The sequence below is a fragment of the Epinephelus fuscoguttatus genome, linkage group LG20 (genome assembly GCF_011397635.1).
Source record: "Epinephelus fuscoguttatus linkage group LG20, E.fuscoguttatus.final_Chr_v1".
In the NCBI taxonomy this organism is placed as follows: Eukaryota; Metazoa; Chordata; class Actinopteri; order Perciformes; family Serranidae; genus Epinephelus; species Epinephelus fuscoguttatus.
This window is the reverse complement of record NC_064771.1, coordinates 4,531,359-4,547,191: the sequence shown is the minus strand read 5'-3', so window position 1 is coordinate 4,547,191 and position 15,833 is coordinate 4,531,359. Positions and strand designations below refer to the sequence as shown.

The 15,833-nt window shown below is 40.9% G+C and overlaps 1 protein-coding gene across 3 annotated transcripts in view; it reads left to right on the top strand.

Annotated features, from left to right (window-relative positions):
• The window catches only part of jmjd1cb (jumonji domain containing 1Cb), a 180,410-nt gene extending 165,045 nt beyond the window's left edge, over positions 1-15,365 (top strand). For all 3 annotated transcript variants that reach the window (XM_049563853.1, XM_049563852.1, XM_049563854.1), the window contains 13 exons: positions 383-472; positions 826-950; positions 2,531-2,765; positions 2,948-3,165; positions 3,399-3,746; positions 3,870-4,038; positions 4,175-4,265; positions 4,481-4,611; positions 5,421-5,543; positions 8,691-8,830; positions 8,965-9,132; positions 10,792-10,923; positions 13,763-15,365. In XM_049563853.1, the coding sequence (XP_049419810.1) occupies positions 383-472; positions 826-950; positions 2,531-2,765; positions 2,948-3,165; positions 3,399-3,746; positions 3,870-4,038; positions 4,175-4,265; positions 4,481-4,611; positions 5,421-5,543; positions 8,691-8,830; positions 8,965-9,132; positions 10,792-10,923; positions 13,763-13,855 (2,063 nt within the window). In that variant the 3' untranslated portion in view covers positions 13,856-15,365. The remainder of the gene's footprint in view (positions 1-382; positions 473-825; positions 951-2,530; positions 2,766-2,947; positions 3,166-3,398; positions 3,747-3,869; positions 4,039-4,174; positions 4,266-4,480; positions 4,612-5,420; positions 5,544-8,690; positions 8,831-8,964; positions 9,133-10,791; positions 10,924-13,762) is intronic.
• The last annotated feature ends 468 nt before the right edge of the window (positions 15,366-15,833 follow it).

Here is a 15,833-nt window from a genome sequence, read left to right as displayed (position 1 = left end):
GGAGAGCTAAAGTGGTGAAAATACTCTCAATATAGAGTTCACTTTCACTGATATTGATTTTTGTAGGTAAGACTTCTTTTAGGTAGCTTAAATACATTTTGTTGCTGCCCCCATCCACTGCAGTACATATCTTAGCTTTTGTGTTGGACTCCAGCCTGTTTTTCCAAACTGGGGGTATGCTGACCGACATCTACTGTATGTACTACACTAACTACGTATAAATCTCTCATACAACCTCACTTCAAAAGATTTGAACAAATTCTTAAAGTAAGAGAACAGCACTGACTTCATTGAACTTCTCAGTGTGCTGCAGGCTCACACAGTGTGTGGTCATTATGGTATTATTACACTAATTGACTTGTGTCTCTCTTTCTGTGATCAGACAAAGAACTCTACGGCTGGCTGAAGTGTGTGAAAGGCCAACCCCATGATCACAAACACCTGATGCCAACACAGATTATACCTGGCACAGGTACAGTACACACTCCCCTCAATATCTTTCTGTTTACGCCACATCTTAATTTCTATTTTCATAATCCTCTTTATCTTTCTGCTGCTTGGTCTTGCTATTTCCTTAGCACACATACAGTAGACTAATATGGTGGCTGTTGGGTTAAAGGTTGATAGGGATTTGGACTACTGTTGTTTACTGTGGGTGATAAGCCACCCCCGTAGCAGGCATTATGTTATTACAGTAATGCAGTACCTATCACGTGCCCACTCACAGGATCTTGTTTCATTTTAATAAAGGTCAAGCTTTTTTCCCCCCTTCAATATTTTTTTCCTGAAATGTTTAAATTCTGCTGCATCTCTCTGATGTTTCAGTGCTGACAGAGTTGGTGACTGCCATGCACTCTCTGAGAGAAAAATACAACATCAAATCTCACTGTCCCTGCACCAACAAGCAGAACCTCCTCAGCAAACTACCAGCCACCAATGGCGTCTCACAGGTAATACTGTTTGTCCCAGCTCCTGGAGGTTATGTTGTATTTTTATGGTTACCTAATATGTTGTTCAGAATTTCTTGTAAATGATGCTTATAGACATCTAACAAGATTTCTGGAGGGCCACAACATTTTATTATTTTATGACATTAACTCTTCAGTACCACGAATGGCAAGTTAACTCAATTTAACTCTTATATTCAACCTACAGGGCAAAACAAGTCAAACAAGAGTAACTTAAAATACATTAGGAATAACTTTTTATAATTAACTTTAGTTTTGCCTTGTTAAAGGAAGTATTTTATACTTTGTGTCATCTGCAACATATTTGTTTGTGTGCTCTTAAGATTCATAATAAGTGCCCTCATAGTATAATTGTAAGAGTGGAATCCCAAAACTATTGTATTGGCCCGCATGGCTTGCATTCACGCCAAATTGCAAAAGTGACTGCACAGTAGTGTGGTAGTGTCCTATTTGTGGGGGAGTGACCAACTATAGAAAGTGACTCTCCTGATCTCAGTGATTAAGTATTTATCTTTGTGAAGATAGTTTATGTTGCCTTAAAAGATCTTTAGAATTCCCTCTGATTATCATAACTGCTGTTTCTTTACAGCCACAAAAGACATACATATACGCACACACAAAGAAAATGAGTGCTTTCCTTTTCTAGGATAGTACACACAAGCTATTAATACACACCTTCATCTTGCTATTTCTTTTACTCTCTATAACACTTCCCAACAGAAAGAGACTGTATTACTTGTCCCCGTGGACTGGAGGCAGCATTTGACTGATCGCAGGTTACGTGATTGGCCACCGCAGCATGACATTGAGTTGCATTTCTTCGAAAGTTGATTTTGTTTCAACTTTTCACTGGAGGCCACTGTGTTTTCAAAATGTCCTGCGGCATCACCACCGCAGCCTAGATGTACTACCCACATTCAAAAATACCCATCAAATGGGAGGACTGGCATTTTGCAGCGGCGTATGGTTGGATGTAAATGCAGCTTTACAGATGGTACTGTACCTGGTGGTTAGTGCACAAAACAGCTACTGTCCCTTAGAATTAAAATGCAAATGATCTCGGCCCGATTGCACCAACAGTGCATACTCCTGGTCTCACGCAAAGTCAGTTGTACATTGACGTTCTAAGTCCGACCTAATAGTTACGCCAGTTGCACCATCTAGGCTTAAGCCTTCTTCTCACGAAGACTGGACGTAAATATTACACCTGGTCAGGAGCAGACATAAAGTCAAAATCTCAACTGTTTCCATATATCAGCAGCCTGATACACAATGAGAGAGCCACAAACTGAACAACAACAGCCTATATCAGCTTTCCTGCCAGAGTCTCCTCTTCATCTAGCTAACTTACAATCATGAGCACACATCTTGTCCTTCACCTCATCTTGTTGAACAAACAACCAAACAAATGTTCAACGGTGAAAAGTGCACTGCTAATGAAGTTGATCACTGTTTAGAGTGACTTTCTGCCTTCTGACTCTCTTTTACAAAGGAGCCATTATCATTTTGTATAACGAGCTGAGCTTGTCAGTCTTCTGTTAACCCTCACCTTTCTGTGTCAGGTTCTGCAGAACGTCCTGAACCACAGTAACAAACTGTCTCTGGTGAAAGCTGAGCCGGGGTCCCAGCAGAACTCTGACCAAGCAGGAACCAAGGCAGAGACTAATGGAGGAGGTGGTGGAGGGAGCAGTCCAGGCAGCGACGCAGGAAGTGCTCCTGTAACACCACCCGAGTCCCAGTCACCTCTGCACTTCCTGGCTGACCTGGCAGAGCAGAAATCCAGGGAGGAGAAGAAAGGTGAGGGGAACGGAGAGATTTTGGATTGATGTTGTAGTCAGTACACGTTATCATTCAGTATTCTTAATGATTCATAACCCTGTTCTCTCAAGTCATTTTCTATATTTCACCTCTACATATTATGTTGTTTGTAAGCTCTTTCTTATTTCCACGCTGCCTCCCTCTTCCTCTTTCTCTGACAGAAAACAAGTCAGTGCTGCTGGGTAAATCAGTGAAGGAAGACAAGGAGGGGGACAGCCTGGAGGTCCTGCAGCAGTGTAAGACCACCTCACTGGTGGCCAACAGTACAGAGCAGGGCTCCACACTCCGAGATCTGCTCACCACCACAGCAGGGAAGCTGAAACTGGGCTCTACTGATGCAGGAATCGCCTTTGCACCAGTCTACTCTACTGCGTCACAGGTATGTTTCTGATATAGTCAAGGATTGTCATTGTTTCATGTGCTTTACTGCACAGGTGGAGTATATCTCACCTCAGTATTCTGTATCAATCCATCAGCCCTCAGCAGCTTTACATCTTTTGTACCACTTGTCAATACACACCACAGAGCTGAGCTTTAGTTTGTCAAATTTAGAAAGAACCCTGTTTCAAAATACTGAAATATCATTTTTTCCTCTCTTCTCTCCGTCTATAGACCGGAAAAGGTGGGAGGACCATGCCCAATATCCTCGATGACATCATTGCTTCAGTAGTTGAGAATAAAATCCCCGCCAGCCGCCAGAACATCACCACCAAACTGTCAATCAAGCAAGAGCCTGTTAACCCAGGAAACAACAACAACCTTGCCCCTGCTATTACTGAAGATGCCAAACCAGACAGGAAGAAGTCAGCGCATGTTACTGCAGCAGTGCCAGAAGATTCAACCAGTCAGTATCCAGATATTCCCCACTGCTGGTTAAACAATAGGCGGTTACTGTGGCTCAAAGATCACCGCAACCAGAACAACTGGAAGCTGTTCAGAGAGTGCTGGAAACAAGGACAGGTACACATCAGTCTCAACAATGTTTTCAGCTGTAGTAGTCATACTAACAGTCCTGTATTAATAGCAGTTAGTTAAGTCATTAGTGATAAGGACAACCATATAAATTGCTTTGTATTTGTCCAGCCTGTGTTGGTGTCAGGGATCCATAAGCGGCTGAATGGCGGCCTGTGGAAAGCCGACTCCTTCAACCAAGAGTTTGCAGACCATCAGGGAGACCTCCTCAACTGTAAAGACCAGGTGGTGTCCAACTCCGGGATCAAGGAGTTCTGGGATGGATTTGAAGACATCACCAGTAAGTTCATCTCTTCTCAGTTTCACTGTTTCATTGATAAGATACTGTAGCTGTTACATTCATCACCGATGTGAACCAGAAAACGGTGATAAAAGATTATTGATTCAGTCTAACTTAAGTCATTTTACCTCTTTAGAGCGGCCCAAGTCCAAGGATGGAGAACCAATGGTGTACAGACTGAAGGACTGGCCATCTGGAGAGGAGTTTATGGCACTCATGCCCTCAAGGTAGGCATACACACTTAACCTCTTTTTCACTCTGGTACCCCCCATGTCATTGGATTTCAAGCTTTACAACAAAGAACAAAAATGCAAACCTCTAATTTTGATAAAAATGCTAATTATAATAAAACATTTCATGAGCAAAGGCCTTAAGATGCAAAAAATGCACAACATCCAAAAATGATTGTGAGCCCATCTAAAAGAAGTGATTGTTTTTGCAGATATGATGACTTAATGAAGAACCTGCCCCTGCCAGAATACTCGGACCCAGAGGGCAACCTCAACCTGGCCTCCCACCTGCCATCTTTCTTTGTCAGGCCAGATCTGGGGCCAAGACTATGCTGTGCCTACGGTAGGTTGGAATTTAACAGCAGCAAAATAATACTAAAACAAAGAGTGAGGAAACAAGAGATGCGTTAGCTTCAGACTTTGAACATGTAGTTTACCAAGTAGGAAGTATTTGGGGCTACATTATCTCCTCAGATTCAACCAAATGCTTCAAAACTCATTGGACGATGCTTCACAGTGCAGTTGGACAATGACCTGAAGCATACTGCAAATGCAACCAAAGACATTTTTAAGGCAAATAAGTGGAATGTTCTGCAATGGCCAAGTCATATCATCTGACCTGAATCCAATTGAGCATGCGTTTCTCTTGCTGAAGCCAAAACTGAGGGCAAAACACCCAAAACACAAGCAGGAAGTGCAGACGGCTACAGTAAAGGGCTGGCAGAGCATCACCAGGGAAGAAACCCAGCATCTGGTGATGTCTATGTGTCCAACACTTCAGACAGTCATTGACTGTAAAGGATTTGCAACCAAGTATTAAAACTGACTGTTTAATTGATGATTATGTTAGTTTGTCCAAATACTTATGAGCCCTTAAAGCTGGGGGACTGTGTGAAGAAATGGTTGTCATTCCTACACGGTTCATACTACATTTTTGAAAAAAGCCTTAAATGAAAGCTGAGAGTCTGCACTTTAAGCAGGTATTCATTGTTTCATTTAAACCCCATTGTGGTGGTGTACAGAGCCAAAATGATGACAACTATATCATTGTCCAAATAATTATGGACCTGACTGTATGTCTATTTAAATCCTACGCAGACAGAATCCCTCTCTGCCCTTCTTCTTATGAATCATTTGCGTGTCTCCCTGTAGGTGTGGCTGCATCTCAGGATCAGGACTTTGGGACTGCCAACCTCCATGTGGAAGTCTCAGATGTCGTCTCTGTTCTGGTCTATGTAGGAGTAGCCAAAGGCAATGGAGTCCTTTCCAAAACTGGTAAGGCTTTCTAGAGTCAGTTTAAATAATGTGAAAGTATTCCATACGCAGGATAAATGCTAAACAATGAATAGAAATGAGGAAGGAATAAAGGGAGGTGACCTGGTTGACAGAGAAGTGTCACACTGCATCCCCCTACTTAATCTAAATTACTGTATCCAAAGGCACTGAGGTCCTATGTAATGCGGTGAGGAAAATACATATGTGGCTTAAACAATGCAGCTATGTACTGCTGTCACCACTTATTGGGACTGCTGAATCCTGCAAAGTGAACACTAGAATGACAGCTACATTCTACATCCTTTGTACCTGACTATTAAAGGTTGACACTGACTTTTTTTTAGTGTTGCCAATAGTCTCAGCACTGTTGTCCTCTGCTTGTCCCCCGTATTTGTTGAAGTACCTCTCTCCAAAGAGTTGACTTGACCGAAATACTATAATTTTTATATAAACTGTGTCAAACTGCTGCTCTAGGTTCGTATGAGGCTTAACTGATATGATAAGATTACTGTTTGACACGCTATTGATTTGCCAAGATAACAGAAAAATATTCAATCATGCCATGCAGAATTTAGTGCTATATTCACTAGGGATGCAACAGTTCTCTGTAAAATATTTAATCGTTCGGTCCTCCCTGGACGGATCAATACGCCCTTAAGGACGGTGGGTTTTCGGTTTTGCAATTAATTGCATTGATCCCAACACCACTTGGCCACCAACTTCTTCCATAGAGAGCAACCAGACAAGATGTCCTCCCATGGTGAGCAATCTACCTACAAGCATTGTAGCTTCTTTCAAATACAACAAAATATAAACAGTCAGCAGTGGTGAGACTATAAGAGGGCAGTTAAATATGCTATAGAATAAAAATAACCTCACCGGTATCAATCTAATTAATTGATCTCAGCATGCCCTTGTGTAAAATAGCGCCTTCTGCCTATACACTGTGGACCCTTTGTGGGTATTGCAGTGTATGTGTGCCCAGTTCATAACTATTTATATCTATGTACATCTCTCTCCTCATTTATTTTTCCTTTGGACAATAATTTTGTATATCATTTTTCTGAGAGCAATATCGGGGGGATTTTGATATCGCTCAACCTTAGCATTTATGTTCAGCTCAGTTTATTTGCAAAAACAGACAAAAAAAAGTACAATTCATGAGACATAATGCAGATGTAAAATAGGGCACCCTGAAAAGCTACCTTAAAGGGGCAAAAAGCGAAATCGTTGCACCGCTAGGTTTGCTGTTGTGCACTGCCTGTAGACCAAAACAAAGTGTGTCATGAGCCACACCTCCCTCTACCTCTGCTCTCCAACCCCCCACCCCTACAATAGTAACATTAAATTTAATTGAATCGATATGGCGACATGTGCCTAATGTTACTGTAACACTGATTAAAACAAACATTTGACTTTATGTTGTTACTTAATGTTACCTGTCCAGGAGAAGAAGAGCTAGCTCTGAGTCAGATTGTAGCCCCTTTAGCTCTTGCCGTGCTCTCCACCTTGGAAATGCAAAGCCAATGTTAATCCGAGTTCTGTCCCTTTCTTTATCCGACAACTTCTTCGCCAACAACCGTTGTTTCTGAAGAGGTAATGTCGGATCCTGGTCGTCTTCAGGTGTTATTTTTCCGCTCTCTGCCATTTCACTTCAAAAATATGCGCTGCCATTGCTCACTGGCTGTAGCCTTTTATAGGGAGGGAGGGCCAAGGGCTCCGAGGGGGGGGATGAATGCGCAGCCGGACCGGGTTGTAAACAAGGGGCTGGAGATCAACACAGAGAGAGGATGTGTGAGGTCATGCTATACTCCAGATGAAATTACACCTCTAGTTCTTCACATAGCAGTTTTTTAATTCCTTCAATCCAGAAATGATGAATTTCGCTTATTGCTCCTTTAAGGTTGAGAACAGGGGCCCACATATGAAGCAAGTAGTATTTAAAATATATTATTTTTAATAACAGAGGAACACTATGCACAGCTGCGCCTCTGCTCTGGGTCCCAGCTGTTGTAAGATAATCCGAATGAATCAAGATCCTGGTGTACACGGGAACTTTTATTTTCCTTGTTTCATGAGTATATAAAATATGTTGACTCACATATTGTCTGGATTTAAGAAGTATGGGTCTGCATTTTAGAGTGATGAAAAGTAAATCCTCTCCGGATTTATGTATCTTGTGCATTTCTGTTTTTTTCTCCTCAGTTTAATTCATAGCACATTTTGATCTTGGAAATACAAAAATGGATGCTCAAAGAACCACAGTTGCAGTTCCTTAACAGAAGATAAATGAGAAGATGAAACACAAATACACAGGATTATTGAAATTGCAGCCACTTATTAGTTTCCTCTGGTGTTCTCCTTTTTATTAGCATTACCTCATTAGACAACAGTATGTTTTCCTTAAATATTTTATAAACCGTATTTTAAGAATCAATATCTAAGAAATGTATCTAGTTAAGTCGTTTATTCAGCAAGAAGACAAAGCAGTGTTAGTTATTTGGTGAAGATGTGCTTTCTTTTTTATTAATCATATCATTGCAAACTAAAGAGTTTGGGATTTTTGGCAGTTGGGAGGAGCAATAGTGTGGGTGCTGGATGGATGAGTTTTTGACTGACTCATGCTTCGTTCACATGGAATCAGGCAGACGGCAGACAGACAACACCTTCTGGACAGCACAGGGAAAACAAACAAACAGTCCAACAGAATGGCAGGATGGTAGAACAAAACACACATAGCAATATGTTGCGATAGTGAGGCTTTATTGTTTGGAAAGAATGGAATAAAATATATTAAATGAAATTATTGTGTGTCTGTGATTTTATGTAATTTCAAGTTCTTAGCTTTTAACATCCAGTTTTAAATTCTCTCGCGGAGGACGACAAAAAGTTAAAATATTTTCACTTTTCACTGCAGCGCCATCTACCGTCAACTATCACCAGTATTCTGTTGGCTTCACATAGTTCTTCTGTCCTGCTCTTATCCACTAAAATTATATCTTTTTTGCTGTCTCAATCAATATTAACGCAGCATGAAAAACTAAAAAGAGAATTTTAATTATTTGGGGAAAAAAAAAACGTTATTATTGAAAATGAGATTAATACCTCAGTTCAGCCTTAGAAACAAGAGTGTGTGTCTGTGTGTAGGAGTGTTGAAGCGTCTGGAGGAGGAAGATCTAGATGAGGGGGTTCGAAGGAGGCTCAAAGACTCCAGTGAGACACCGGGGGCGCTGTGGCACATCTACCTCAACAAAGACATGGACAAAATCCGAGAGTTCCTGCACAAGGTCAGCACTCTGATGAAGATCCTTAGTAACTGCAGCAGTTTCAAATGGAAATATTGTGAACTTCAGCACAAATATTAACTTTACTAATACCTCTCTCTTCCCGTGCTCACCAACCACCACCTCTGCACTGTCAGGAGCAGGGATTAGACATTTCGCTGGACCAGGACCCAATCAGAGAGCAGGGCTTGTACCTGAGCAGGAAGCAGCGTCAGCGGCTACTGGACGAACATGGAGTCCAGGGCTGGACTGTAGTTCAATTCCTGGGAGACTCTGTACTGATTCCAGCAGGGGCCATGCACCAGGTATATAGACTATTCTCAAACACACAAACACACACACACACAGATGACCTCACTAGTGAGATAATGGAAATATTTGATCTGGCTGAGATGTGGCATACACTGGTGCTTTATCTTAAAGGAAGTTTTCAGGTTCATTCAGCTTCATTTTCATTTGTATCAGCAGTTTAAACCCGTCTAAGTGTTGATGGTTCATACTCTCCATCATAAAGCTACGTTGAGCAGAGCCCCTGCAACCCCATATCCTACTTATTATACTGATAGGTATGATGGCCAAAACCATGAAATAATGATCACAGTGATAAAAACAGGATTTATTATTGCTGAAAATCAGACCTGCATATATTGTGCCAAATTCAATCTTTGGAAATTGTTGTCTCCTTTATTAAAACATGTAAATGCAATTTAATTGATTTTAAATATAATTTTACAGTTACTTCCTGAAGAGCTGTCTTGAACTTAAGTACTAGTCTGTGTGGCTTCATGAGATTTTGTGGGGGAGGAAACATATATTAATATGTACCCTACAGTATATTAACATGTTTCTCCTCCACTGTCAACACTTAGATGTGATTGTTGGTCTTGTTGGTGATATTAGATTTATTATTATTATATTTGTCCCGCCCCTCCTCCACTGTGATTGGAGGGTTGTGCACTGCATTTTACCAAAAGTTGAACATTTTGCAACTCCCAGCAACCCAAAAAAAAAAAAAAGCCTAACATGCAGTGCTTAGCAGTGCCTCTGCTGGTGTTCGTAGCATAGTGTAAATACACAATGCTACCACTGCAGAGAATGCAAAAAATACGCTGGCCCTAGGAAAAAAAACACTGTTCTTCTGGAGAAGTTTGGGTGGACCTGTCGCTGCAGCTACACTTGTCGCTGTCATCCACTTGTTGTTGTCCTTCTTCCATGCTGGGAGGCTTTCTTGGTCTTCCATTGGCAATTAATGGCAGCCTAGAACACTTGTAGGTTTTAATGCTGCCCTGTAAGGTCCAGAAGAATTGCATCCCCGGTACCCACGGTACTGGAGAAAAACAAGTACTGTCACGTTGATTCATGTCAGAATTTTGGCATCGACTTGGTACCAAAGTATCAGTTCTCATAACATCTAGCCTAGTTAGAGTAATGTGTGTTAAAAAATACAGTGAGCACCTGTTTTAGGAAATTCCTGAACCTTTTTTACAATGAAGCAGTCGGGTGTTTTTAAAGATTTACATCTTCAGTTGGACCCAACTGGCTTAGAGTTGAGTGTCACAGACAGAGTAGGAAAGCACTGAGAGATGGATTACCACACTGTTGGATTTATTGAACATGAAAAAAATATAGAATACTATCTGCCTTATTCTTTAGATTATCTGTGGTTGAGATGAATTGAATACCTGCCATACATCTTCACAGTCTTTTTAGTCTTTAGTCCATAAATTAAAAGCATATTTTTGCACCATGAGATGTCACAAATCACATATTTACTGTAGTTCATAATAAATGTGTATTTTTCTTTTAATTTTCATGATAAATTGATGTTTCCTGTACAACCTCATTGCTGTAATTCATGCTTTCATAACTTTTCCATGCACAAGATGACGTAAACCTTTGATTGTGTCCAGATATGATCTGAGCTCAGTGTCCTCACCTCGTCCTCTCTCCGTTCCATCTGTCAGGTCCAGAACCTCCACAGCTGTGTCCAGGTCATCAATGACTTTGTGTCTCCAGAGCACGTGGCCAACTCCTTCCACCTGACCCAGGAGCTGCGGCCCAACAAAGAGGAGGTCAACTACGAGGATAAACTACAGGTAATGGACTGCAACTCAATCAGCTGTTATTTAACACTACGTTGTTGAAAGTCTTTCCTCATTTAGGATGAAGGAGAGTTTTTCTGATATTATATATATTGGTTCCCCCTCACATTGACATAATTAGTGCTACATTGGCAGCGTAGCAGTGTATTAGCTGTGCAGCTGAAGGCAACATCTGTCATCTGCCACTGATTCAGAGTCAGCCCTCTCCTTCCTCCTGTCTCACTCACTGTAGCAGCCTGCCTTTTCTTTAGAGAACATTTTTGTGTGTGTGTGTGTGTGTGTGTGTGTGTGTGTGTGTGTGTGTGTGTGTGTGTGTGAGTATAAAATAAGGACAGACAGAATGGCAGAGTGAGTCATCATCAGTGATGTTCTCTGGACATTGAGTCCCTCTGCTCTGAACACACTCGACACACACTCTTTCTCCCATCGACATGATTGGAAATGAGATGTGAGTCACCATCCATCTTCCGTCTGTCTGTCTGTCTGTGGCTGTGTTCATGCTGACAGGCTGCTGGGTAGGAAAAAGCTAGAGATCAGGTCTGTTTGGTTCTACTCTTCAAGACATGATGAGCAGCTGATCAGTGGAGGATCATTCTGATGATTTAAAGTATGCCTACACTGAATGTATTTACCTAAGGGCTGTCCATCTAGATTTGCACTAATAATAAATCCTTTTCTGATACCGAAACCCGTATCTGAAATGCCTCCAGTGCTGCCTAAAATACTGGATCAGGTTTCGGTGCGTATGCGTGTCTACGCGCCTAAAACATAATAAACATAATGTAATAACAAACATTATAAGAGGTTCTCAATATTGTATAAAATATCAAAGTACTCTGTTTACTATGCATAGAGTATCTCTAAGCATAGAATATCTCTGGAGGCTTACTTTAAATGGCCTCTGTGTGCTTTATCACCAGTGCCATTGTATCCCTTCCAGAAACGTTGTACTCTAGCATGGAACAGCAGTGTTTTTTAGAGACTATCCCATGATGCATTGGGTTGAGTCTGTTGACAAATCAGTGAATGTGTTGCTGACTGCATAACAGTGCTGATCCCAGAGGCCATGCGAAACTGAATAAATGACGTTCACCCTGTCCTAGTATCAGTAGATCTGTGCTGTTTAGGCAGCAAGCGAAATAATGAGTAGAATATGATAAATAATGTGTAGATTATCCTGTGCACTCTTGGACAGTATTCGTACTGAGCAATCCATGGATATGTACTGATCAACCACAACATTCAAACCACCGACATGTAAGTGAATAACACTTGAAATACATTTAATACATTTAACACATTTAATTACAATTCAATGTTCTGCTGGGAAACTTGGGGTTTCTAAGGGCAGTGCCCCATGTACCATGCAACACCACAAAAACTCCTCAGGAATGGCTTGAGGAATGTGACAAAGAGCATAAGGCATCACCCTGACCTCCAAATTCCCCAGATTCCAATATGACTGAGCATCCGTAGGCTGTGCTGGTACCCTACCTCACAACCCACAGGACTCAAAGGATCTGCCACTAATGATGCACGAGTGGAGCGCTGCAAGTGGCATCCACATGAATGCCAGGACCAAAGGTTCACCAGCAGAACATTTCATTGTAACAAGATAATCAATTTCATTGACTTCATATGTTGGTGGTTTTAATATTGTGGCTGATCAGTAAATATGATATATATAAAATATAATAGTTTCAATTTTTATTTGGCTTTTTGGCATGGATAAGGGTTAGTAGTATACAGCTGTCATTATTATTTTTTCCCCCACAAAGACATCAAGTCCAGTAATGTCTGAACATATCTACCTATGAATTGTAGGTTTGCGTGAAATTATTTTCCAGTGATTTACATTGTGATGTATCACTATTGCCTTTTTGAGGCTTGGCTACACATGTAGACACCAGGGGCCAACGTTAAATATAAGGTGAGAGATGTAACCTTGTAACAAAACATTGTTGTTTGGAAGTTTCACTGATATGCTTTTGTTTTTGCAGGCTGCACGTTGTTCTGTAAAAATGCCAATCAAAGGCTCATTTCTAAACTTAATTTTAAATTATTTAGGAAATATCATTCTTTTGATTTACATTTGAGTCATCATCTCTCTGTCAATGATCCTTTAATTTGATCCTGAACTGTGGTGCACTTTGTAAAGTCAGTTTCAACATAAGCACTATATGAATAAATCATTGATCCTCTGACATTGAATAATCATAATGATTAAAATTTTATTGCAATTATGTTTTGGAGAAATTTGATAAATTAGTGGTATGGACACTACAAATATCTACAACTGTGTGTAATGCGCGCTGCTCTGGCACCATTGTATTGATGCCAGTGCATGTTTAAGGGTATTTCTACATCCATTTATAGTGAACTATGGGTGTGCACCCAGCTCCACAATGACTGACATTTGTAAAACAGAATCAGGTGTACACTCAGCTTTATAAATCTGATGAAACAGATGTGTATGCACATTTCTGTCTTAGTACATACATAGTTTTATTTGTGAATTTCCACATAGTGTTATGCATCCCCACCATATTATAAGCAATATACATGAGCACTGACAGATGTGTAACTGCAGTTGGACATCACTTCACTTTTGGAATCAGTAAGAGGAATGAAAAATAATTGTTTCATAATGAATCCCTGGTTCTTATAAATTTAGAACTGGCTGCATGTTAGAGGTTTTCCACACGCAGTCATACTGTCATTTCCTGAAGATGACCTCTGTCTAGACACTCCACCACTCCCCCGAGAGATAGTGTTGCAGATTAGTGCAGCTGTGACAACTCTTTCTCCTCCTTCTCCTCCTCCTCCTCCTCAGGTGAAGAACATCCTGTACCACTGTGTGAAGGAGGCGGTGAGTTCCCTGAAGAGGGGCAGCTCTGAGGAAGATGACGAGGAAGAGAACTCATGACACCCCCTCGGCCTCGTCCATACCTTCAGAGAAGGACACCACTCCCATCAGCACCTCGCTCTCCCCACATCCCGCTCCTCACGTGCAGGACTGTGTCATGTGACCACAACAGGCAGTTGGGACAGAGCTGGTCATTTGACCCAGGGGACCTCACGGTGTGAAGCGTACCTGCATCACACATCCAGGTGGCCAGTGAGAGGCACGCCCACCCCCAAACCTTTAGTGCCAAGAAGAGACAAACACAAGATGAGAGTGGCAGCTGCATTGACAGGGATTAAACCTCAACCACCACACACACCTCTTTGTGTTTCATGGACTCAGAACACTGGGAGGAATTCTTGGAAATTGAGGACAAATAAAAGCAACTACGCTGGAGTGAAACGGCACTACAAGCCTCCATTGAAACAGAACTCTTTAGTGTGACTGATGGTGCGTTTCCATGGAGACTCAGACTGTCCTGAGAGCAGCAGCAGTAATGGAGACACTGAGCCCCCTACTGCTCTCCCATTCTAATTTGCTGTGGATTATAAAGGCCAGAAGGTTTAATCCCTGTCTGTAGCAGCAGCCAACACGTCTTGGACTGAAGATTTCGCTGATCATGACACTATCACCAGCAGCAAAGCAGCATCAGGACCCAAAATGTCATCTCTGCTGTTTAAAAAATTAAAAACAAAAAAGATCTGAGGGGGGGAAAAAATGCAAAACCGAAATCTCAGATGTTTGAGTCAGCAGGCAGTGAGCTCTGCTGCTCCCTTGTTCGTTGTTCCTTCTGTAATTTGTCTGTTCTCGTCCTTTTTTTTTTTCCAGTTCTGTCGTCTGTTGCTGTTTTGTTCCTTATTTTCTTTTTCATACATTGTTTTATTTCCTCTGTGAAGATGTATTTATTTTATAGCTGTATGATATGCGATGTTATTGAGACAAAAAAATGCATTAATGTAAATGTGACTTGTACAGTTTCTTTTTTTTCTTTTAGTATGTGGTTTTCAGTTGTAATACGGCTCTACTGTGATGGAGGACACACACACACACACACACACACACACACACACCTGCTAATGCCTGTACTTTGGGAAATGTTGATGCTCTACAGTCCTCATGCCATAAATACATTTTTTGAAAATGAACTGCCAAACTATTGTAAAGACTGTGTAAAGTTGTATTATGTAAAGAAAGAACAAAATGGCTTATACACTTCAGCATTTTATGAAAAAAAGTATTTGCTGTAAAATTGAGACATTTACAAAAAAGATGTAATTTATTTAAGAAAAGAATGACATGTCTTGTTTTTTGTTGAGTTAAGATTTACTATGGTGAACTTTTGAAGTTAAAAAGATTAAAATAATGAAAACGTTTACTATAATGTGTAAATATATACATATATACATTCACTGAGGTATTTTTTTAAAACATGGCTTGCTTCAATTTCAAATTTTAAAGTGCAAGTGTTACATGCTTTGTACATTGAAGTTCAAAAGGGTTTTACATTTTCCATTAAAATGGATTTATCAAACATTTGATGTTGTGTTTTTGCTGCTCGGGCTCAGGTTGAATTCCCACTGGTTCTTACCTTGGGTTTACAAATACACTGCTCAAAAAATCAAGGTAACATTTAAATCACACATTAGATCTTGATAAACGCATTTGAAGTTGACAATTTTTACTGATGCACATTGTATAATTGTAATTTGTTGTGAACAAAATGTTGTAATAACAGTCAATGGAAACCAAAATTATCAACCCACTAAGGGCAACTCATAATGTGACCCCTGCATGCCTGTATGCACTCCCAACAATGTCTGGGTGTGCTCCTTATGAGGTGGTGTCTTGGGGGATCTCCTCCCAGACCTGGATCAGGGCATCAGTGAGCTCCTGCACAGTCTGTGGCAGTACTTGGTGGTGACAGATGCACTGATAACGTCTCATAGGTGATCAATCCTCCTGCACCAGGAGGAACCCAGAGCCCACTGCACCAGGTCTG